Source organism: Lycium barbarum, chromosome 12 (assembly GCF_019175385.1).
Source record: "Lycium barbarum isolate Lr01 chromosome 12, ASM1917538v2, whole genome shotgun sequence".
Classification (NCBI taxonomy): domain Eukaryota; kingdom Viridiplantae; phylum Streptophyta; class Magnoliopsida; order Solanales; family Solanaceae; genus Lycium; species Lycium barbarum.
Genome location: NC_083348.1, coordinates 74,747,997 through 74,773,335, shown reverse-complemented (window position 1 = coordinate 74,773,335; position 25,339 = coordinate 74,747,997). Strand labels below are relative to the sequence as shown.

Below are 25,339 nucleotides of genomic sequence, written 5' to 3'. Positions count from 1 at the left end.
ATAAAATCATTCTTCTTTCTGAGCAAGGAGAAGAACCGGTGACTCCTGTCCGAGGATCTCGATATGAAGCGACTTAGTGATGCGATTCTCCCGGTGAGTTTCTGAACCCCCTTTATGTTGTTCACTACCTCGATATCTTCGATGGCTTTGATCTTGTCCGGGTTGATTTCGATCCCTCGGTTTGACACCATGAAACCTAGGAATCTGCCAGATCTTACACCGAATGCACACTTCTCCGGGTTAAGCTTCATGTTGTATTTGCGAAGCACATTGAAGGTTTCCTGCAAATGCTTTAAATGGTCCTCTGTTTCCAGGGACTTAACAACCATATCGTCAACGTAAACCTCCATTGTTTTCCCTATCTGTTCTTCGAACATTTCATTAACTAGGCGTTGGTAAGTTGCACCGGCATTTTTTAGTCCGAAAGGCATGACGTTATAACAGTAGGTCCCGTACCGGGTGATGAAGGATGTTTTCTCTTGATCCTCCGGGTACATCCGGATCTGGTTATACCCGGAGTAAGCGTCGAGAAAACTCAACATCTCATGCCCGGCCGTCGCATCGATCATTCTGTCGATATGAGGCAACGGAAACGAGTCCTTCGGGCATGCCTTGTTTAAATCTTTGAAGTCGACACACATTCGAAGTTTGTTACCTTTTTTGGGTACTACCACAACGTTGGCCAGCCAATCCGGGTACTTTACCTCTCGGATGGATCCTATCTTCAAAATTTTTGTTACCTCGTCCTTCACAAATGCGTGTTTAGCCTCCGCCATGGGTCTCCTTTTCTGTTTCACCGGAGTAAACTTCCCATCCAGGCTGAGCTTGTGAGTTGCTATTTCTGGTGATATACCTGTCATATCTATATGCGACCATGCAAAGCAATCGGCGTTAGCACGAAGAAATTCAATTAATCGACGCCTGAGCTCCGGGGTGAGCCCCGTGCCCAGGTATACCTTTCTGTCTGGGAGATATTCGAACAGGATGATCTGCTCCAATTCCTCCACAGTTGACTGAGTTGCATCCGAGTCATCTGGCATGACGAACGATCTGGGTACCTCGTAATCTTCCTCCTTATGTACCGGGTTCAACCCGGCGCACTTTGATTGCTATTTGGGAATCTCTCCTCCGGTTGCACTTTTCCATTCCGGCCCCTCGGGCCGAGGTGCCGCTTCTTCTACTGCAAACATTTCCCTTGTAGCGGGCTGCTCGCCCCGGACGGTTTTCACTCCTTCCGGCGTGGGGAATTTCAATAGTTGATGTAGTGTTGAGGGCACCGCCCTCATGCTATGTATCCAAGGTCTGCCCAATAATGCATTATATTTCATGTCCCCCTCGATCACATAGAACATCGTTTGCTGAATGGTGCCACCCACATTTACAGGCAATGAGATTTCCCCCTTTGTGGTTTCGCTCGCCATATTGAACCCGCTTAGCACCCGGGCCACTGGTGCGATCTGGCCGAGCAGTCCTAGCTGTTCAACCACCCTCCATCGGATGATGTTGGCCGAGCTACCTGGGTCAATCAGAATACGTTTAACCTTAGTTTTAAAGACTAGTATAGAGATTACCAATGCGTCATTGTGGGGTTGAACGATGTCCTCTGCGTCTTCGTCATTAAAGAAGATGGATCCCTCGGCCGAATGGCCTCGGGTGCGCTTTTCACGAACAATAGAGATCTTCGTCCGTTTCATTACCGGCCCTCGAGGGGCGTCTGTCCCGCCCACTATCATGTTGATCGTATGCTGGGGTTCAACAGGCTCGGACCTTTGAAAAGATTCCCTTTCCTTATAGTGATTTTTGGCCCGGTCGCTCAGCAGATCTCGGAGGTGACCATTTTTCAATAACCGGGCTACCTCGTCTCTCAATTGACGGTAATCTTCGGTTCGATGCCTGTGGGTCCCGTGATACTCGCACACTACACCCGGATCTCGCTGACCCGGATCCGACCTCAATGGTTTAGGCCACCTTACATCGGGGACACGTCCAATAGCCGAGACAAGTCCTGAAGTACTAACGTTGAAGTTGTATTCTGAAATTTTTGGAGGAACTTTATTGCCGGCGGAACTTTCGGCATCGCTCCTAAACGAGAGTCCCCGACTGTTCGATGGCCGCTCCACTCATTTGCTGCCCCGTCCTGAGAAATGGCTCGGGCTCTCTATTGCCTTTTCCGACCTGAAACTTTGCTTATCCGGATAGGGATATGGCCGAAACCTTTCTTTCGATGATTCAGACATGGCCTCGTATCCCTTCCTTGGCGGCTCGAAACCTCTACTTATTTTGGTCCTTACCGGAGAGAACTCGAATTGATCATCCTCCACCCGAATCTTTGACTCATACCGATTGTGGACGTCAGCCCATGTTACGGCCTCGTATTCCAGCGAGCTCTCTTTCAATTTTGCCGAGGCCACCGAACTTAGCATGTTGAGGCCCTTTGTGAAGGCCTGTGCGGCCCACTCTTCCGGCACCGGGGGTAGCTCCATTCGTTCCCTCTGGAACCGGGTGACGAATTCCCGTAATAACTCGCCGTCCCTTTGGGTTATCCGGAAAATGTCAGCCTTACGGGCCTGCACCTTTATTGCACCGGCATGGGCTTTCACAAAGGCATCGGCGAGCATCTCAAAAGAAGTGATCGAATGCTCGGGCAGATGGTCGTACCACGTCAACGCCCCCTTTGACAGAGTCTCCCCGAATTTTTTCAACAGTACTGACTCTATCTCATCTTCTTCCATATCATTACCCTTGATAGCACAGGTGTACGAGGTCACGTGCTCATGCGGGTCCGTGGTGCCGTCGTATTTCTGAATGTCCGGCATCTTGAATCTTTTCGGGATCAACTTGGGTGCTGCACTCGGGGGAAAAGGCCTTTGAATATATTTTTTCGAGTTAGCCCCCTTCAGCAAAGGGGGAGCCCCCGGTATCTGATCTACCCGAGAATTGTAAGTCTCTACCCTTTAATCCGTAGAGTCCACTCGTTTCGCCAAGGTTTCAAGCATCTTTAGTACCTCGGTGGAAGAACCGGCTCCGGAATCATTGCTCTCGACTGTCAGCGGCCTGCTTCTCTCGATTTCCGCTGTTCCCTTGGCCTTTTCCGGCCCAGGCTCCCCCTGCCCGCTCTGCAACCGGGCAATCGCCATCCCTTGCTCGGCGATTGCCGCTCTTTGTTCCTGCAACATTTCGAAAATCAAACGCAAATTAATGCCGTCATTTGATGCCTCCGGCTCCTTCTGGCTTTGGGTCCGAGACAATGTGACGGAGTTGCGAGTTCTTAGGGGATCAGTTGCCGGTAGGGCGGCGTTAATTTGATCCACCGTGTTTTGTCGGTTGAGGCCCTCCCTCGAGTCGACGCGGTTCGGGTCAGCGGGGTTCGGTAGTCCCCGTAATTCGCTTTCCTCATTTTCTGCCACAATCTCGGTATTATTGACATGGCCGGACTGCTTAACATCAGCCATGAGTCAGTTTTTGTCGAGACAAACGGGGCGGAAGTGTTACGGTTTGGAGGTGAGAACGACAAGAATCAGGACCAAGAACTATTATCCTTGCCCCACGATGGGCGCCAAACTGTTTACCCCGGATTCGGTAATCAATTGAATTTGTGTGTGAGTATAGGATATGTGCTTGAGTCCCAATGTTTATTACAAACCGTGGATGAGAATGCTTATTGATAAGTGTGCAAGGAGCGCAAGTGACAGATGACTCCGCGTATGGCCAATTTGATTGAAGAAATATGATATAGATGACAAACTTACAATGGAAAATATCAATATTGAGATTGCAAGAACTGTATATATATAAGTATTGTGTTACAAGTGTTCTTTTGAATAAAAGATCAACCAACCCCCAAAGGGAGGAGGGAATGCCCTATTTATAGTGATGAACCCATGGGCCCTCCTCAATATGAATTAATAAAATAATAATAAAAGGACAGCCCCTGTATGGATGTGATGGGATCTGACTGACGGCGCCGTCTGACACACGCATAGTTGGTAGCCGACCATGATGTGACACCACTGCTGCGCCCCAGTAACGGTCATAACGGACCAACGGACTCACGGGTACCGGACCACCGGCGGTAACCCCCCGGAAAGAGATCCGAACCTTCGGTGGCTTAAAAACCGGGACCGATGATGCTTCCGCTCGGCTTTGATCCGAATGCTTATCCGGAAACCCGATGCTTATACACGAACTTTCCCTCCTTTTCCTCCTCCGAGCCACGGTTACCCCGGATTGGCCCTCATCCGGTTTTCACCGTATACAATGTTAGCATGTTAATAATAAATATATACATTTTTATACTAATTTTTATTTATTTATATAATTTTAATATATTTTTTACTTATATTTTTATTTTATTAATTTAGAAAATATTAAAAACTAAGTACCCATGGGGCTTACGTCCCGTGTCTCGGGGCTTACGCCTGGGCGAGGCATATGTAAATCGCCTCGCCTTACGCCCGCGCCTTTTAAAACACCGGATGCAATTGAGCTATTGAAATGGACCCAAAAGAAAAAATAAAAAACTTAATGCTCTCATACTAAATAGAGAAAGGGATAAAAATGATAAGAGCAAGAATTTGTTGAAGATAAAAAAAATAGGGACTTACTTGGTGGAATGCTCTCTGAAGTGAGAAAGTGTGCTCCTCTAGGTTTTACCAAGCAACGTGTCTGAGGTTTTAGGAATTGAGTGAGACTCTTTGCCTTTTCTTGGGCTGGGCTGCAAATATTGGTGGGTTACTTCAAAAAGACAATGAGTCATTCGCTTTTTAATTTTCATTTTTTTGTCTTCAAATGCACTGGCGAATTGGCCGCCTTTTGGGGTGGTCTTTAAATTTTGGCTCTTATATTTGTGGTCTTTAAATTTTATCTTTCGGCTAAAATTTATGAATTCCAGGTTCAAACCTCACTCAGTCAAAAAAATTTAAAAAAATTGCAAGGCAGAGTTTGAATTTCACTATGCCCCCTCCGGCAGACTTTGCCTTGAGGCATATATATATATATATATATATATATATATATATATATATATATATATATATATATATATATATATATATATATTTTACTTTTCAAAGTAAACTTTTAGTTATGTCTTGACTAAAAGTGTGCCCCATAAGACATAACTAAAAATATGCCCGGAACTTTTCCTTAAGGCATAACTAAAAGTTTGCTTTATAAGGCGAAGAAATCTATGTCTTAAGCAAAAGTTCTTGCCTTATGGGGCATACTTTTGGTTATGCGTTAACTAAAAGTCTGCCCCATAAGGCATAACTAAACTATGTCTTAAGGAAAGTTCTATCTTATGGGGCATAACTAAAAGTCTGCCCCTAAGGCATAAGTAAGCCGGGTCCGACATAACTTTAGTTATTCCTTAAGAAGTGTATGCCGGATCCGGCATACACTCCCCCCAGCCCTACCTTGCAAAATTATTTTTTTATTTTATGCTTGAGCGGGGGTTTGAACCCAGAACCTCAGGTATTCGCGCACCTTTCCAAGCGAAGGGCAAAACTTAAAGACCACAAATATGAGGGGCAAGATTTAAAGACCACAAATACGAGGGGCAAGATTCAAAGACCACAAATATGAGGGGAAAAATTTAAAGATCACCCCAAAAGAAGGGCAATCCGCGCAAAAAAAAATGAATGCACTGGTCTTTAATTTTTTGCCCTCCAATTGGCGGTCTTTAATTTTTGTACATTTCGCCTAGTACCATGAGGTTTGGGGTTCGAATCCCCGCTCAGTAAAAAAAAAGACAATTTTGCAAGGTAGAGTTTTGTAGCAAAGTTAGGCCTGTTCGGGCCAAAGTTAGGCTTTAAGGCATAATTTTGCCTTCAGGTATAAGACGAAATTTGGCATGCCTAAAAGGTAGAGTTTCAAACTCTGCCTGAAGGTTGAGGCAGAGTTTTGCAGGCAAATCTTTGCATGCAGGCAGAGTTGCGAATCCAAACTCTATCTTGCATTTTTTTTTTTAAATTTTGACTGAACGGGGTTTCGAACCTGAAACCAAAAGGTTCTAGCGAAGGCTAAAAATTAAAGACCACCTCAAAATAAGGACATTCGTGTCAATTGCCCTTTGATTTTTGTCCATCCAATCCATTTTTTTTTTGTGCAGATTCCCTTCAAACGCACTGGTCTTTAATTTTTGCCCCTTAAATTGGTGGTCTTTAACTTTTTCCCTTCGTCTAATACCCTGAGGCTCTGGGTTCGAACCTCAGCTCAGTAAAAAAAAAAAGGAATTTTGCAAGGCAGAGGTTTGGATTCGCAAGAGTGAGGCAGAGTTTTGCATTTGAAACTCTGCTTGAGGCCTAACTTTGGCCCGAATAGGCCTAACTTTGCTACGAAACTCTGCCTTGCATTTTTTTTTACCGAGTCGAGGTTCGAACCCCAAACCTCATGGTATTAGGTAAAGGGCAAAAATTAAAGACCACCAATTTGAGGGACAACAATTAAAGACCAGTGCCTTTGAACGGTAATCGTGCAAATGACCCCCTCCAATCTGTGGTTTTAATTTTTGACCCTCGGCATTTTAAGTAACAAAAATAATGGTCGAAAATACCCTGATATCGAAAAAACAAAAAAAAATCGGTCTACCCTTATCTATGACCTACTTTCGCAAGGCCTAAGCTTATAGAACTTTTGCCTTGTCCGACATAAGTTTTCTAGGAATTAAGTTATCTGGCATAAATCGTGTAGTATTTCTTTCGGACGGCATAAGTTTATATTTTCGCATCATAATATAACACAAGTTATGTCTATAAGGCACAACTTAGTTCCTACGGAAAAGTTCTCTAAACTTATGCCGGATAATTTAATTCCTACAGAGCTTTTGTCGGACAAGACAAAAGTTATAAACTTATGCCTCGCATAATTAGGTCATAGATAAGGGTACTTTGACCCATAAATTTTCATTAAATGAGAAGCAAGAGCAAAAATTAAAAATCAGCAATAAAAATCAGGTATTTAAGGGACAAAAATTAAATACCACCCCGAAATAGGGACAATCCGCCCAAATATATGAAGACAATTGCTTGTTACTTTTCGAATTTGGGCTAAGTTACGAATCTTGATCTAATTTGGCTCACCCAAGAAGACTCATTTGATCTAGTTTTGTGGAATTCTAAATTTCTATTTCCCCTTCCCTTCCCCTATATATATATATTTAAAGGAATTAAAAAAGTTTATCTGCTATGTTATAATTCATTTTATTTTGTTGGTCGAGTCTGTTATGTCATACACTTTTTACGTTATATCAACACTTCTTAACGTGAGATAAAGTACTAGCTTCTTGAGACTGTACTAAACTACATCATGCATCAAACATAATTTATCTTGAGAATTTTTATTACGTGCCTCACACAATTGATGAGACTTGTTTTTGCCACACAAATTGGTAACCCCAAATATGACACTTTCATCCACTAGAAAAGAAAAAAAAAAGTCTCACACGAATAATGTCAAATATATAAGGCGCATATTAAAAAAATATTAATTTATCTTGGGACATGTATTCTTTAGGAGGCAGTGTTGAAGGTATAGTTCGGCTGAACCAATAATTATGATTGAGAATTTGTACTAGTTTATCTCAAAGAAAATAATTCAAATAATATAAATTGTTACTTTAGAATCAGTTAATATAAAAACAATAAAATTGGACTCATAAATTTCCAATTTTGCATCTGCCTCTAAGACACTGTGTCCGTGTGGAGTGAGAGAAGGGGAATTTAAGATGATGGTTGGCCATCGTGTGTTTGTCTGCATGCGTAGTAGAGTAGATATTTTACGAGGTACCCAATATTATCTTTGTAATTTGTACACCAAAAACAGAGCGTTGGTTTTACAGAAGAAGTGAAGGCTTTATCTTCATATACATTCATGTAACCCTTTTAACTTCTCTTCTTGTGCATATCATGCTTTTGCAGTCAATCTTTCACTTACCAACTCCAAGTTATTGTTTTCTTGAATTTTTAACTGTCATTCATTCATTTATACTTTCTTGAGCTCTGCAGCAGAAAAATATTACATTTTTGTCTTTGAACTCTCTTAGCTGGACTGAGATTATGTAAACATGAAACTAAGGAGTAAGAGAAAATAAGATTTAAGAAACATAGATTGAGTAATGAAGTCACATACAGTGAAATTTTAATTGGAATTGTTTGCCTGTTATGTAGTAGTACCACTTTTGTCATTCACCTCATGTACTACATGTGTTTGTGAGATGAACTCTTAATGCAACTTTTAGTGTTGTTCTGCCTGACTTCAACATTTCCACCATCTAACAACTTTCTTTCCTTCTTCATCTTCAAGAACCCTGCCCAATGACCAATTCGACCGGATTAGAGCTTTAGAAGTTAGGACTTGTAAGAAATACAACTGAAAAAATGTATAATTACTAAGTACAGTACTTGTTTTAGCCTTTTAATTAGATTGTGCCTTGGTACTGAATCGTAGCCCCTTCTTTTTGAGTATCTCCTTCACAGCTAGAATACTTCTTCAAGGTTAAAGATACTAGAAACCAACAATGAGATTATGTAATGCTGATTGAATCGTGTGGGTTTTGTGTCATATGCCCTATTTGGACCAGTTTATTATGCATAGAGCCACATTTGAGATTTTAATGTGTTTGACAACCTTATAGGCACTTGCTCGGAATTAGTTTATGTCTGATGTGGAGCCATTGCAAACAAAATCAGTCAGCTCAATGTGCTATCTTGTTTCTGATATCAATCTGTGTTACCTTGTTCTGATAAATTCTAACATTCTCCATGGTCTATTCATGTGTCGGGTGATGCATTAGGAGCATAAGACTAACCAAGTAGTTTTTCGTTTTCTGAAACTATTGTAGGTTGGTCTCTAAATGTCCATTGAATCATATCCTTTTTGAACCAAGAATCAGTAAAGGCGGATTTAGATGGAAAGCAAATGCCTCCAATGATGTTCCCGTTGAGAAGTGGAAGCAAGATAGCATTTTCATAGATAGACGCGGCAGATTTCAACACTTTGATCACAAAAAAGTTTCAAGGAAAAAATGTAGGTTGATGTATAAAGGCAGTAATTTCACACATGTGTTTTTCCCTCCTGATGCCAAATTCATGACTATTGCTCAGGTGGTTCTTTAAGGGGCAGAGGATGGAAATATGGATCTGGATTTGTTGATGGTATATTCCCAGTGCTAAGCCCAATTGCTCAGCAAATTTTAACTTTCGTAAAGAAGGAAAGAGATCCAGAGAGGATTTGGTCTTCCCTGGACACTCTACGTCCCACCAATCACACTTGGGATGATTTAATTAATGTAGCAGTTCAACTTCGAATCAACAAACAATGGGATCTGATCATACTGGTAAAGATCTTGTATATATTGCTCCATTTGTTCATATTCTGGCTTCATTCAATTGTCTGTTTGCCTACGTATTTATCTCTTAGAAGGGGTGTTTGGTTTTTCAAAACCGTACAACTACTGAATTGTCATACGATAAGTGTCCTATCACTATCCACCCATGAGGAGCTGTCTTCAACTCAAAATTTCACTCGAAAGCCAAAAATTTGAATAAACCATCGATGATGTGAGTTAGTTTCAACATATGCTGATTAAGTGGAGTAATGGAATCATCAAGCAACATTTCTTATCCTTGGGATTTTTTTTGTGCTTTGAACTTTCCGTTACACTTTAGGCTTAACTCCTCTACTAAAATGTGCAAGGCCATTTGACGCTGACAGACAGTAGAATCACATTGTTTATAATGGTTTTTCTATTATGTATCATGTGTAAATATCTTCCATAGAATTTTGAGACAGCTCATGTTTGAATAATCAAGTGGAAAAGCATGTACACCTGTCAGCAGATCATTTTTCCAAGGAAGTTGCTTCAGACTTGGCAAGATACAATACAATCTAGGTCTAACATGTTTCTGAATGGCTTCAATATTTCCCATTCCAGCCTACAAGATGGAGCCTCATATAAATGATTAATAATTATTAACGCCAGAAATAACTTGCAGATGTGTGAATGGATAGTGTGTAGGAGTTCCTTTCAGGCAGATGTGATTTGCTACAATTTGCTTATAGAAGCTTATGGGCAGAGTTCACTAGTTAAGAAGGCAGAATCTACTTATCTGGCACTTCTTGATGCTCGATGTGTCCCGACTGAAGATACTTATGCACTTCTTCTGAAATCTTATTCCAAATGTGGGATGCTAGAGAAGGCTGAAGCTGTCTTCTCTGAGATGCGGAAGAATGGCCTTCCTCCAAGTATGTTTTCTTGTTTTATGTTTTATGTTGTACATACTATATGATCAAATGGTATCGTAGTCTCAATCCATGCTAGTAGAAATTTGTAACTACTTCCTCTTTTCTAGTAATGAAACCTCATCCTCCTTTTTTTTGGATGATTTTATGAGCTCCTCAAAAGTAGAACCAATTCGGTGCAAATTATGTACACTGTACAAAAACAAGCCTATTGCTCTAGAAGAAAATCAGTTAACATGTCTTATAATTTTCACCAAAAAACTAAAAACTATGAACATTTATATTCCCAATCATTTGTTGGTGACTGTAGGTATTCTTTTTTGCCAGATTTGTGAGCTGCTCTTGCAGTTTTCATTGTGTGAGTGAAGAAAGCTTCAAATTCTGCTCACATAAAGGGAAACAGATGACTAAATATTATTTCCATTGGCCTTATAGGCAGTCCATATAATTTTAAGACTCAGCAGAATATGATCTTTCAGCCATCTGCAGGTGCTCTTGTGTATAATGCTTATATTGATGGGTTAATGAAGGGAAGGAATTCACAAAAAGCATTGGTGATCTTCGATAGGATGAAGAGTGAAAGCTGTGAACCATCTACGGATACTTATACTATGCTGATCAACTTATATGGGAAGGTAAAACAAAGTAGTTAATTTGTACCTGTTTCTGACTCTTTATTTGCTGATACTTAAAAATTCCTGGTGGAATCAACCTGATAAATTTGATTTATATACAGTTCCGTGGCTCTTGTTCTTGTGCTAATTCAACACTTCTCTGCTGATGCTGCTCTATCTGTCTGTCTTTGCGTCTCATTGATTGAATGACTTATTCATTATGCAGGAAAATAAGTCCTACATGGCGCTAAAGATGTTCAATGAGATGAAAACTCAGAAATGTAAACCTAATATTTGTACCTACACAGCTCTTGTGAATGCATTTGCGAGGAGTGGCCTATGTGAAAAGGCAGAAGAAGTCTTCGAAGAGCTACAAGAAGCTGGGTTTGAGCCTGACGTTTACACCTATAATGCCTTGATGGAAGCTTACAGGTGAACACCGTCAATGTTTCAGTACTGGACTCCTTTTTTACTGCAATAATGTTAACATAATCACATGAGGCCCATCCTCCATTTCCAGTTATTTAGACCATAATAGAAGAGCCGATGTTATTTTGCATGGCCATCTTTGTAGGACTCAATCATGACTCCCTTCATAGTGCGGGGTCTTAGTGTTGATTATTTGAGACATCATGATGTAAAAAAGAAGGAATAGTCCTGTTAGGATTTGCAAATATCTATCAAGGGACTTCATTTAGCTGAGTATAAACATGACCACTTAACTATTTTCTGCAGAATCATGCCTTATGCATATTTAGAAATGTCATTCTGCAATCTATAGCTTATCATGAACATTCTTAACGACGCAAATCAATAAATGTCCACAATTTTTTCCGAACATGTACATTCTTCTGTAGGTATGTTCAGAGTTATGTTTCCCCTTCCACTAGTTCTTTTCTTAAGAATTTACTTATCTAAAGGAACTAAATTGTTGTATTTGTCCAATAGTCGTGCAGGCTATCCTCAGGGTGCTGCTGAGATCTTTTCTCTCATGCAGCATATGGGCTGTGAACCAGACAGAGCTTCATATAATATCATGGTGGATGCCTATGGAAGAGCTGGTCTTCATGAAGGTATCTTTTCTTATGTTAAAAAGGCACTTCTCTCATTGCAGAGCGAAATAAATGCAACATTTAACGCATATTCATATAATATCCTGGAATGAGATCAAAATAAGAAGGTAGAAAAGAAAAGGAAAAGTTCTCAACATGAAACTGATGCCAAGTGAAAATGAGAAGTTGAAGAAACAAAGTGCTCTCCAGTCTTAAGCTATCTGTTTCTGTAGATAACAAGTTTAGTACCTTTGTTTCTGACTGATGCAGTTTTTCATTCTTCCGAAAAATATGTTTTAGATGCACAAACTGTATTTGATGAGATGAAGCTGCTAGGAATAGCTCCTACGATGAAATCTTACATGTTACTCATATCAGCCTACTCAAGAAACAGTAACGTGACAAAATGTGAGGAAATAGTGAAGCAGATGCAGAAATCAGGGATGAAACTAGATACTTTTCTTCTTAACAGCATGCTCAACTTGTATGGTCGTCTTGGCCAGTTTGCAAAAATGGAAGAACTCTTGACTGTCATTGAAGCAGCACCTTACATAGCCGATATCAGCACCTACAACATCTTGATCAATGCATATGGACGTTCAGGATTTATCGCGAAAATGGAAGATGTTTTTAAATCGCTTCCTTCTAAGAACTTGAAGCCAGATGTAGTTACTTGGACTTCCCGACTTGGAGCATACTCCAAAAAGAAACAGTACCAAAGATGCTTAGAGATCTTCGAGGAAATGATCGATGAAGGTTGCTATCCAGATGGTGGAACAGCCAAAGTGCTCCTTTCGTCTTGTTCAAGTGAAGATCAGATTGAACAAGTTACAACTGTAATTAGATCAATGCACAAGAATGTGAAGGCAGTAGAGTTGGTTTGAAATGGATTATGCAGACAGTTCTCATCTGTAGTCTTTCACAAGTGAGGATGCCTCTGATTTTGTACTTTGGCTTCATATCCATGTGGAAATTAGATGTAAATAGTGTTAGTTTTTGCATTCTTGTCCTAAGATGTTGTTGCTGGCTTTATTCTTTGACAAATAGTAACTAGAATTTGGCTGATACATTAGATAAGGTCAGAACACTTTTCATGGTTTGACACTGAATGAGGAAGAAGAAACACTTAATGAAGAAGAAATTAATAAGAAATGAGCATTTAGGCCTCATTGTTTGAACGTAATAAGGTCTTAATTTTAAGTATTCAGATTTCAGTCATTAAAAATGTTTGTTTTTTAGGTGTGAACATACATTTAGATCTTAACCATTAAGTGCGCATGTTTCATTTTTTTCTTTTTCTAAGAAAATTTTACAACCACTTAATGAATTTGATTAGTTATGAATGATTAAGATACATAACAAAATTTTAAATATCATATTAATGTATATTAAAGGATTCTACAAAGATGACAGTTAGCTGCTACTCCATCTACTTTTGCCACTAACCGCTGCATTGTTGTTGCCTCCCATCATTATCAACTACCACCACCCACAACCACTATTCTCAGCCACAACTACCGCCAAAAATCACAACAGTCAGCCATCAGCACCATAAGAACCATTTACAATCATCACTACCAACCACCATTACAATCACTAATCACTACAGGCAATCAACACCATTAGCTACCATCATATTTTGTCACATTTGCCACCAACATTAGCTATTGTTGTCGTTTACAACAATTGTCAGCTGCCGCCACCAACTACCACCATTAACAATCATTGTTACTCACTATTGCTCACAACCACTACCATCAATCTAACATCAACCTGACGAGGCCAAAGTGCATAGGAAATTTCGCTCGTACTCTATCAAATTCTAATATAGTTTAAGATATCGTCTCACAGAGATTGGAAAATCTATGCTACAGACTTGTAGTATTTTTACTGCTATTTGAGAGAATCAGATTGATGAAAGGAGAGTAGTAACTTAAATTTGTAAAATACATTAACAAAAGAAACAACTTTCAAAAAATTATTTTAAAAGAGAGAGTTGGGTGTCGTTGAATCCACTTAGTGTATATATGACAATAAAACCTTTTTTTTAGTAAATTCCACAAAACAGTAGAAATAGTTCCTAGATTTGATTTGTGTTATGAGGAATAAAGACCTCTTGCGATTAGTCCTTAAATCAATAAACTTATTTGAAACAATCCCTCCGCGAAATTAGAATTGAAAGAAATAAGATAGAGATCCCTCAAATCAATAAACTTATTTGAGACTGTCCCTTCGTGAGATTAGGCGGAAAGAAATAAGATAAAGATTTAAACCTAAGACTTAACTTGAAATAATCCCTCCGTGAGAATTAGGATTAAAAGAAGCAAATTCAAAGATTTGGAATAATAGATGACTAAAAATTATTATTAAATATATATTTTATGTGATTATTATAGTATATTAATTTCCCTCCTTGTTAGAAGTACAAATTAATATAACTATAATCATAACACAAAATATACTAAGTAACGATAATGATTAGTAGAACATATCATTCCAACACAAAATATGACACTTAAATAATATCAAGACGAGGAATAACTAAAGTAAGATAATATTATAACATTACACCAACTATCTTCAACTATCCCAACAAAAAGAGATTACTCCATTATGGAGTTAGAAAAGAGAAAATATGAATTTAAGAAACTAGAAATATTGAAAGACTTGGAGAAATATTTTTACTACAAGGGAAAGAAAAGAGAATAGAACAAGATTAACACTTTGTCTTGTAATTTATTGGATGATTTGTAAGCAAAGTAATGCTTCTATTTATAGGAAAATGTAGTGTCTCCCCCTACGGGTGCATTCCTTGAAGTAGTGCTCACATCCGTGACCTTACTTGACGGGTGAGAGTATAATAATAGTTGACGGGTGAAAGACTTGCAACTTCTTTCTTGATGCCCATAGTTGACGGGTGTGAGTATAACAATAGTTGACAGGTGAAAGATTTGCAACTTCTTTCTTGATGCCCATAGTTGATCGGTGTGAGCGTGAAAGTGGCGGTGACACCCGTGAATTTCAACACTTAATGGATGTGGGAGTATGCAACTTCTTTCTTGATGCCCATATGTAAAACTCCACGGTTATGACTTATGAATTCGTGGTTGCACCTATTGAATTCTTTGCTTACTTCTTTGACAATTTGTTTCTTCTCTATTCTTCTAGAGTACTCTTCTTCCTGTAGAATTTATCAGAAAATATGCGAGAATAGGATATATTTATTCATGTTTTATTTAAAAACTTATTTTTATATACAAAATATCATGAATAATTTATATCCATCACAACCCCAATTGACACCCACAACCACCACTACCACCTATTACTACATCAACCACCATATAATTTCTTGAGATTTTTTTTTTTTGATATAGTATTCGATTAATTTAGTATTTTATTTAATTTTTCTATTTATCTATTTCAAAATAAAGACAAGTTTTATACATTCATAGGTTAACAAACAATCTTAATTATTTTAGTGTTCAGTTATTAATACAACATCTAAATATGAAGGCATCATAATCTTCTTCTTCTTTACTAAGTAAATAAGAAATGATTTAACAAATAAAATATTGACTGATTTCAAGGTCCTAAACTTTAGGAAGATAATATGGAAGTAATTATAATAATGTTACATAGTTTAAATGAACAAAAGATTTATATAAGGTAAATTCTCAATTGGTTTTGAAGTCTTATAGATTTCTTATATTACTATATATAATAAGGGTCAATCTAACTTTTTTGTAGTATTTAGTTAGAGTCCTTTTACATTACAACTAAGATTGCCAACTAAATATTTCCTCTTCCAAATTTACCCCTATATTTGTCTTTTATTGTTTCCTCTACTATGGGGTGTTTTAAAAATATTAAGGCACTTCTAAACTTTTTTTATCATAGAAAATCCCTTAGACTAACTTTTTGAAGGTGATGACATGTACTATAACTTTTTCATATGACTTAATTTTACTCCTACTTTATTTCTTTATTAATTAAGGTGTCACACCCAATTTTGGTAAATTTAGAAAATTTTAAGATTCTCTTAAAACGCTGAAGAAATTGTGAATTGTGATGGGGTCAATTAAAAAAAAACGTCACTATGCATAATTTGAATGAGACAATACACCGCAACGCTTCCAAAATTTTCCGTTCTAAGTAAAAAATTAGTAGGTTCACTACCAATTATAATGTTTAGTATTGCATTCAAAAATACATATTTAATGTGCCACTAGATCATATTAATTATGTGCTAAGAAAATTTGATACAGGTTATACTTTCTCTAATTAAAATATTATTAATTTTATATTTTGAATTTGGGTCCGGGCTTAGCACGGGCCTGCCGTAACTAGTAGTTCAAATAAGAAAAGATTTAAGAAAAACTTTTTATTTAATTTAAAATTCTCAAACATTAGAAAAACAGTTAAATGATCGTTTTTTCAATGTAAAATCTATTTTTTAAAGGATTAAAAAGTTGACCAACATTTGTCCAGGAGGTTCGCGCTTTATAATAGTTTTTTTTTGTTTGTTCACGAGACGTCTGATTAAGGGATGAGCAGTCCCGTCCAGTGCACGAAATCCTTTGATGCTCAATTTATAATAGTTAGATATAGATAGACATAAGTTATTGTTCAGTTTGAAATGTTATTTTGCATTTATAATTAAATGCTAGTACTCCCTTTGTCCCATTATAAAGTGTCATCTTAGCCAAAAAAATTATCTCATAATAAGTGTCACCTTAGAAAACCAAGACATAAATTAACTAGTTTCTTCCCACTCTACCCTTAGACAAAAAATGACAAGTTAAAGTAACATATACATGATGATTGGAAAGCCACATAGTAATTTGGTATTGTTGGATTCCCAATGTCAAAAGCATTACTAATCATGGATGTCTGAAGAGGAAAAAGTAATTTACTTTTATTATATAGGGGCAATTTAATATACTTCACATTGCATTATTGATTTCTTAATATTCATATTTTTGGCTAAGCTGACACTTATTATAGGACGGAGGGAGTATTAAATACTACTCCCTCCATTTCATAATAAGTGGGGTTTTTAAGTTTATGCCAACCCTTTAAGAAAGTGCTTACTTCTAGAAAATTATGATCGTTTTTACTAACTTACCCCTAATTAAATGCCTAGAAAAAAAAACTAATTTATGATTCTTGATTATGTAAATAAGGTAATTTTGGAAGAATAATAGTACCAATTTTTTCTTTAAAATCCTAAAACACCACTTATTTTGAAATAAAATAAAAAGCAAAACACCATTTATTTAGAAACGGATAGAGTAATTCAATGCTTAACTAAAACCCTAAAATTGTCAAAAGAAAATGTGAAAAATAAAGCTAGGAAACAGGACATGTTCCATGAGACCTTCCACATGGAATATCCTACCATCAAATGTTACAAGTGACACCTACAAAGTGACTGACACTCACCAACTTCTGCTGAATGAGTTTGTTGACACCTCGACCCACCAGCCACCTCTGTCTTTCCTATTATTATTGCTTCTATATTTATTTCTCCCCTTGAAAACCTTTTTACCTAATACATACAAGTGTGTCACAAATCCATATTGAAAGCAAACATTGAAAAAAAAATGGCAGCAATGTTGTGGGCTTCAAGAGCTGCTTCATATCTCAGGATCTCAACATTTCACAGAGCTTTTGCCACTGGTAATATGGTTATGGAGTTATACTCCTTTTTCTTTCATGTTTAAATGTTTTTTTTTAATTGCTTTGAGTTGTGTGAATCTTTTTTATGTATTTTTTGTGTATACAAGAATTTGCTTGATCTGTCATTTTCTTGATTAAAGATCTGATTTTTGGAAGTGGGTTGTGGCTTTTGTGTGGTTCCTTAGATCACAGAAGGATTGTTGAGAGATTTGTATTTCATTTCGTTGAATTTGTACTCTTGTCACCTTTTTTTTTTTATTATGGTGTGTATCCAGATTTTAGCAGTGTGTTTCTTTTGTATGGAGATGCTGATTGGGAAATGTTGTTGTGGTTTGCTTTATGCATTTTTTTTTTAATTTTATATAATCAGTGGAAGAATCTGTGTTAGGGGTTTATTCTAGGTTATGCAATATGTCACTTTTGGTAGTCTTAAAGTGTTTCAAGGTTGTAGTAGAGTATTGTGTGTGTATTGTTTTTCTATTTTTAATAAATCTGTAGGCTATTTTTTTTGTGTGTGTGTGAGTGTTTTTTTTTTTTTTTTAGCAGATGTTGATTGAGAGTTGATATTTTGTTGTTTGCTATGTGAATCTGTCCCTTAGATGCATATGTAATTTTTATGATGGAGACTTGATAATAACTTGTACTTATTTCTGATATCATCAGCGATATAGTATTGGAAGATGGTAATGGAATTAGGACTAGTGCTCCTTTTTAAATTTAATGGCAGAGTGCTAAATTTTTGTAAAATGCATCCATGTTTGTACTTGTTTTGTTTGCATTTATGTATTTCGAATAAAAGAGGTTCTAAAGCGGGGTCTATGAAGATGCTTAATTGGAATCCTGTCCTATCATAGCTGTTATTCTCTTCCTTCAAGTGCCGGCCTCTTTAGTAGCTGGTTGTGAACTGCAGATTCTGTAGGTTTTCACGGATAGTTGAATAATTTTCTGTAACTATGTGAAAAATTCCAGCCCGCATGCCTTTTCTTTTCCTCTGTCCTCTATATTTGCACTGCAAAACTGAAGGCATCTTGTAGTACTCTAAGACTTCTGTTCATATGTATATGTAGAGAACATACCATTTTGTTTAAAAAAAGTATGTTTAGAGAACATGCTAAATTCCTATTCAGGTGCATTTGCTTAGCGAACAATCTGGATAGAGTTGGCAGGCTAAATATGTTCTTATAAGTTTAGTGTTGAGTTTAATTCTACAAGTGTTGTATGACGTTTTAAAGTCGGTCTCCATATTATAATGATTTGGTCATGTTTGACCTTGTAGATGCAATTCATTCCCTAAACCTTAGAAATAAAAAGGCGCCTAGAAAAATGAATTTAATGGTAGCGTATTCCATTTGCTTTTTGTTGACATTGTTGTAATAAAGGGCAGCCCGGTGCACTAAGCTCCCGCTATGCGCGGGGTCCGGGGAAGGGCCGGACCACAAGGGTCTATTGTACGCAGCCTTACCTTGCATTTCTGCAAGAGTTGACATTGTTGTAATAGTCAAATTAAAATCCAATTAAGTTGTACACGAAAATGTTAATTTAATATTTATTTAATGTGCCACTAGATCATATTAATTATGTGCTAAGAAAATTTGATACAGGTTATACTTTCTCTAATTAAAATATTATTAATTTTATATTTTGAATTTGGGTCCGGGCTTAGCACGGGCCTGCCGTAACTAGTAGTTCAAATAAGAAAAGATTTAAGAAAAACTTTTTATTTAATTTAAAATTCTCAAACATTAGAAAAACAGTTAAATGATCGTTTTTTCAATGTAAAATCTATTTTTTAAAGGATTAAAAAGTTGACCAACATTTGTCCAGGAGGTTCGCGCTTTATAATAGTTTTTTTTTGTTTGTTCACGAGACGTCTGATTAAGGGATGAGCAGTCCCGTCCAGTGCACGAAATCCTTTGATGCTCAATTTATAATAGTTAGATATAGATAGACATAAGTTATTGTTCAGTTTGAAATGTTATTTTGCATTTATAATTAAATGCTAGTACTCCCTTTGTCCCATTATAAAGTGTCATCTTAGCCAAAAAAATTATCTCATAATAAGTGTCACCTTAGAAAACCAAGACATAAATTAACTAGTTTCTTCCCACTCTACCCTTAGACAAAAAATGACAAGTTAAAGTAACATATACATGATGATTGGAAAGCCACATAGTAATTTGGTATGGTTGGATTCCCAATGTCAAAAGTATTACTAATCATGGATGTCTGAAGAGGAAAAAGTAATTTACTTTTATTATATAGGGGCAATTTAATAGACTTCACATTGCATTATTGATTTCTTAATATTCATGTTTTTGGCTAAGCTGACACTTATTATAGGACGGAGGGAATATTAAATACTACTCCCTCCATTTCATAATAAGTGGGGTTTTTACGTTTATGCACACCCTTTAAGAAAGTGCTTACTTCTAGAAAATTATGATCGTTTTTACTAACTTACCCCTAATTAAATGTCTAGAAAAAGAAAAACTAATTTATAATTCTTGATTATGTAAATAAGATAATTTTGGAAGAATAATAGTACCAATTTTTCTTTAAAATCCTAAAACACCACTTATTTTGAAATAAAATAAAAAGCAAAACACCATTTATTTAGAAACGGATAGAGTAATTCAATGCTTAACTAAAACCCTAAAATTGTCAAAAGAAAATGTGAAAAATAAAGCTAGGAAACAGGACATGTTCCATGAGACCTTCCACATGGAATATCCCACCATCAAATGTTACAAGTGACACCTACAAAGTGACTGACACTTACCAACTTCTGCTGAATGAGTTTGTTGACACCTCGACCCACCAGCCACCTCTGTCTTTCCTATTATTATTGCTTCTATATTTATTTTTCCACTTGAAAACCTTTTTACCTAATACATACAAGTGTGCCACTAATCTAAATTGAAAGCAAACATTGAAAAAAAAAATGGCAGCAATGTTGTGGGCTTCAAGGGCTGCTTCATATCTCAGGATCTCAACATTTCACAGAGCTTTTGCCACTGGTAATATGGTTATGGAGTTATACTCCTTTTTCTTTCATGTTTAAATGTTTTTTTTTTATTTGCTTTGAGTTGTGTGAATCTTTTTATGTATTTTTTGTGTATACAAGAATTTGCTTGATCTGTCATTTTCTTGATTAAAGATCTGATTTTTGGAAGTGGGTTGTGGCTTTTGTGTGGTTCCTTAGATCACAGAAGGATTGTTGAGAGATTTGTATTTCATTTCGTTGAATTTGTACTCTTGTCACCTTTTTTTTTTATTATGGTGTGTATCCAGATTTTAGCAGTGTGTTTCTTTTGTATGGAGATGCTGATTGGGAAATGTTGTTGTGGTTTGCTTTATGCATTTTTTTTTTTTTAATTTTATATAATCAGTGGAAGAATCTGTGTTAGGGGTTTATTCTAGGTTATACAATATGTCACCTTTGGTAGTCTTAAAGTGTTTCAAGGTTGTAGTAGAGTATTGTGTGTGTATTGTTTTTCTTTTTTTAATAAATCTGTAGGCTATTTTTTTTTTTTGTGTGTGTGTGTGTGTTTTTTGTTTGCAGATGTTGATTGAGAGTTGATATTTTGTTGTTTGCTATGTGAATCTGTCCCTTAGATGCATATGTAATTTTTATGATGGAGACTTGATAATAACTTGTACTTATTTCTGATATCATCAGCGATATAGTATTGGAAGATGGTAATGGAATTAGGACTAGTGCTCCTTTTTAAATTTAATGGCAGAGTGCTAAATTTTTGTAAAATGCATCCATGTTTGTACTTGTTTTGTTTGCATTTATGTATTTCGAATAAAAGAGGTTCTAAAGCGGGGTCTATGAAGATGCTTAATTGGAATCCTGTCCTATCATAGCTGTTATTCTCTTCCTTCAAGTGCCGGCCTCTTTAGTAGCTGGTTGTGAACTGCAGATTCTGTAGGTTTTCAAAAATTCCAGTCCGCATGCCTTTTCTTTTTCCTCTGTCCTCTATATTTGCACTGCAAAACTGAAGGCATCTTGTAGTACTCTAAGACTTCTGTTCATATGTATATGTAGAGAACATACCATTTTGTTTTAAAAAAGTATGTTTAGAGAACATGCTAAATTCCTATTCAGGTGCATTTGCTTAGCGAACAATCTGGATAGAGTTGGCAGGCTAAATATGTTCTTATAAGTTTAGTGTTGAGTTTGATTCTACAAGTGTTGTATGACGTTTTAAAGTCGGTCTCCATATTATAATGATTTGATCATGTTGACCTTGTAGATGCAATTCATTCCCTAAACCTTAGAAATAAAAAGGCGCCTAGAAAAATGAATTTAATGGTAGCATATTCCATTTGCTTTTTGTTGACATTGTTGTAATAAAGGGCAGCCCGGTGCACTAAGCTCCCGCTATGCGCGGGGTCCGGGGAAGGGCCGGACCACAAGAGTCTATTGTACGCAGCCTTACCTTGCATTTCTGCAAGAGTTGACATTGTTGTAATAGTCAAATTAAAATCCAATTAAGTTGTACACGAAAATGTTAATTTAATATTTATTTATTTTGGGTAAATTGGGCTCAAAATTTTATTATTCTAAATAATCATGATGGGTTATTTCCTTGTGCAACATATGTCCATAGATGTTGTCAATATCCTGAATTATGGATATGCAAATTTTAGAGTGAATTTGCTTCCTATCGTGTTGCTATCCATACGTTTGACTTCCATGTTTTGTCTGAATCCACTGATTATAAAGGGTATAGTTTTATACAAAACCATAGAAACATTTGACCCGCAAAGTCTCCCCTTTGAATAATGTAGCAACGAACTACGGATATGCAGACACATATGACCAGCATCCTCTCTCCTTTCTGAGGTCAAAAGGAAAAAAAAAAACTAAAGAACCTCTAAAGCAATTTTTTTTTTTTTTTAAAAAAAACAGACTGAAAGTAGCAAACAAAATTTGAAGCTTTGTTTGAATGACGTGATATGACTATGGTTTTGTGTTCAATTCTTTTGCAGTGGCCAAGGATTTAAAGTATGCAGAGTCTCATGAATGGGTTAAAGTTGACGGTAAATCTGCAACAATTGGCATTACTGATCACGCTCAGGATCATTTAGGTGATGTTGTCTATGTTGAGTTACCTGAAGTTGGGGCTTCTGTTGAACAATTTGGCAGTTTTGGTGCTGTTGAAAGTGTCAAGGCCACCAGCGATATCAATTCTCCTGTTTCAGGGAAGGTGGTGGAAGTTAATGAGAAGCTCGACTCCTCTCCTGCTCTGGTGAGTATCATATGTCTGTTAACTACATGCATATAGGTTAGAATATAATGCTGAAGCTAGCATTCTTGCAGATGATATGGCAATGTCCCATTTGAATGTGTCTTTAGTGTTAATTCTAGGATATGTGCTTCAAGTTAGAATAAGGAGAATATTTTCCATTATTCTACACCTGAGATCAAGTAGGTTTATCTTCAGTCTTCTTTAGTGAAATGGATAATGAGGATTCATATCTCTCCGCAACTAGTCTGATATGAGGCGTGCTAAGTTGTTGTACACTTGTACTACTATCATAAAATTTTAAGAGCCGTTTTGCTAGTCTGCAGAGACTTACTATTAGGATTTAGGTCTGAGCTCTATTAACCTATAAAATCTATTACTAAGTCAATATTTTATCATCTTAATCAATCATGTATGCCATGAAAAAGATGATATATGAACCTAATACTTAGTCATAAACTGTTTCGGCTTTGCAGCTCCAAGTGTTTAATTCTGTACCTCTTGGGAGTTAATAATGTAACTTAGGAATGTGCTTACAGGTTTATATAATCAGACAAATGTTTCTTTGAGAATATGTGGCTAACTAGAATCTGGCACATCAAAACTTTTCCACTTCTCTCAACATATCATCAAAATGTTGATTTTTGTAGCTCAACTCACCGATGCATATACTCCACAAGACTTGTATCAATCATCGAGTGTTCTTTATTTCAGTTCCAGCTGTATGATACTGTTTCACGTTTCATCATTACTTGTTTGTGTATGGTATGTGATCTAATGTGCAATGTGTTAAATTTAGATCAATGGAAGCCCATATCAAGAAGGATGGATTATTAAGGTGGAGATGAACAACCCCGACGAGGTCAAATCGTTGATGGACTCTGACCACTATTCAAAGTTTTGTGATGAAGAAGACGCCAAGCACTGATTGAAACCCCACAAAGTTGAGCAAGAACACACTTTCCAGCAGGATTTTTTCATAGTGCATAAAGAGGCCTTTCTCCTAAGCCCCAGAAGGTGGAGAGTACTAGTAGTGTTATTTGGTCTTTGATACAACATTTGTTACCATGACAGTTCTTTTTCTTTGCAAATAATTCAGTACTTTGATGTTGAATGTCATCTAGTTTAATTCTAGTAGTTATTTTCCTCTTCTGCATTTAGCCCTTTTCTAATTTTCAGTGATGAATTGATGTATTAAGCTCATTAATTAAAATGTCAAACCTACATTTAACCCTTCCATCTGTTTTGCATAACCGATCAACTCTTACCTTTCCCGACACCCTTCACTATATTTTTAAGGCAAAGTTAATGTGGTAAATTGTTTTTCCTCAATATGGCATTACTGTTGAATGGTGCTTTTTAACGAGGGAAAAAAGTCAAATATACCCCCTCTACTTTATTTTATTAACCAACTATTAACCAACTTTATGAAAGTGAACAAATATAGCCTTGTCGTCAATAAAGTTTACACTTGCACCCCTATTTGGATGGAAAAATCCAAACTTTGCACCTGTACTCCTATTTGGATGGAAAAATCCAAACCAAATTAAATTATCCGATTTTAAAAAAACGGAGAAGGGTCAAACGCCCCTGAATCATCAGAAATGGATCACATATACCCTTCATTTGCATTTGGTATCAAATATATCCTCGCTGTTACCAAAGTAGGTCACTAATACCCTTCCACTTAACGGCTGACCATTTAAGTTGACGTGGCAATGCCACGTGGAAAAAATTATCCACGTGGACGGCCATGACAGCCTCTCTCCCTCTTCTTCTTTAGTTCAAGGGTATTTTTGATCCTTTTTTTTGTAATTTTAAAATTTTTTTTTCTAGATTTTCTGCACCACCACATAACCCCCATCCACACCCCCACACCCCTATTTATTTTGTAGTTTTTAATTTTTTTCTAGATTTTCTACACCACCACATATCCCTCATCCCCTCCACACCCCCACCCACCAAAAAACAACTTTTTTTTTTGAAGTTTTTAATTTTTTTTTTCTGGATTTTCTACACCACCACATACCCCCGACCCCCCACCCCCGAGTGGACACCCCCCCCCCCCGCCAAAAAAAAATTCTTAAAAAAAGTTTTAAAAGTTTTTTTATTTTTGGATTTTTACACCACCCACCCCCACTCCACCATCCCCTCCAAAAATTTTAATTTTTAACCACGCAAACTTTCAATTTTTATAAATTTTTTTATAAAAGATAAATTAAATATGAAGTAGAATCAAAAAAGTTTTTATTTTTCACCCCACCACCCCCACGACCGCCGCCACCCCCCTCCCCCAGGAACGACACCCCACCACCCCTCCAAAAAAAGTTTTGAAAAGTTTTCTTTTTTGATTCTCTACACCCAACCCCCGCACACACCCGAATTTTCTACTTCATATTTAAAAATTTTGAAAGGGGTGGTGGGGTGTGGGGGGTCATGGGGGTGGGTATGTGATGGTGTAGAAAATCTAGAAAAAAATTAAAAACTTTAAAAAAAT

General features: G+C 36.9%; 3 protein-coding genes across 5 annotated transcripts in view; 2 read left to right on the top strand and 1 right to left on the bottom strand.

Annotated features, from left to right (window-relative positions):
* Nucleotides 1-4,710, bottom strand: part of LOC132622617 (uncharacterized) — a 33,396-nt gene extending 28,686 nt beyond the window's left edge. Inside the window, exon 1 of the mRNA XM_060337251.1 lies at nucleotides 4,605-4,710. The gene's annotated coding sequence lies outside the window, so the exon portion shown is untranslated. The remainder of the gene's footprint in view (nucleotides 1-4,604) is intronic.
* Nucleotides 4,711-7,715: 3,005 nt separating this feature from the next.
* Nucleotides 7,716-12,982, top strand: LOC132623213 (pentatricopeptide repeat-containing protein At2g35130). Of its 2 annotated transcripts, none has more exons than XM_060337949.1 (8): nucleotides 7,716-7,871; nucleotides 8,840-9,024; nucleotides 9,102-9,334; nucleotides 10,074-10,242; nucleotides 10,729-10,874; nucleotides 11,080-11,285; nucleotides 11,802-11,926; nucleotides 12,206-12,982. In XM_060337949.1, coding segments are annotated over exons 1-8 (1,650 nt in total). In that variant the 5' UTR covers nucleotides 7,716-7,869; the 3' UTR covers nucleotides 12,790-12,982. The 2 variants fall into 2 exon arrangements, with proteins under 2 accessions (XP_060193932.1, XP_060193931.1); XM_060337948.1 differs by having other exon boundaries at nucleotides 9,993-10,242.
* A 4,389-nt stretch (nucleotides 12,983-17,371) lies between these two features.
* On the top strand, nucleotides 17,372-23,998 carry LOC132622821 (glycine cleavage system H protein 2, mitochondrial). Of its 2 annotated transcripts, none has more exons than XM_060337491.1 (3): nucleotides 17,372-17,587; nucleotides 22,586-22,845; nucleotides 23,642-23,998. In XM_060337491.1, the coding sequence occupies exons 1-3, from the start codon at nucleotides 17,512-17,514 to the stop codon at nucleotides 23,768-23,770; spliced, it is 465 nt and encodes a 154-aa protein (XP_060193474.1). In that variant the 5' UTR covers nucleotides 17,372-17,511; the 3' UTR covers nucleotides 23,771-23,998. The 2 variants fall into 2 exon arrangements, with proteins under 2 accessions (XP_060193474.1, XP_060193473.1); XM_060337490.1 differs by lacking the exon at nucleotides 17,372-17,587 and adding an exon at nucleotides 20,387-20,604.
* The last annotated feature ends 1,341 nt before the right edge of the window (nucleotides 23,999-25,339 follow it).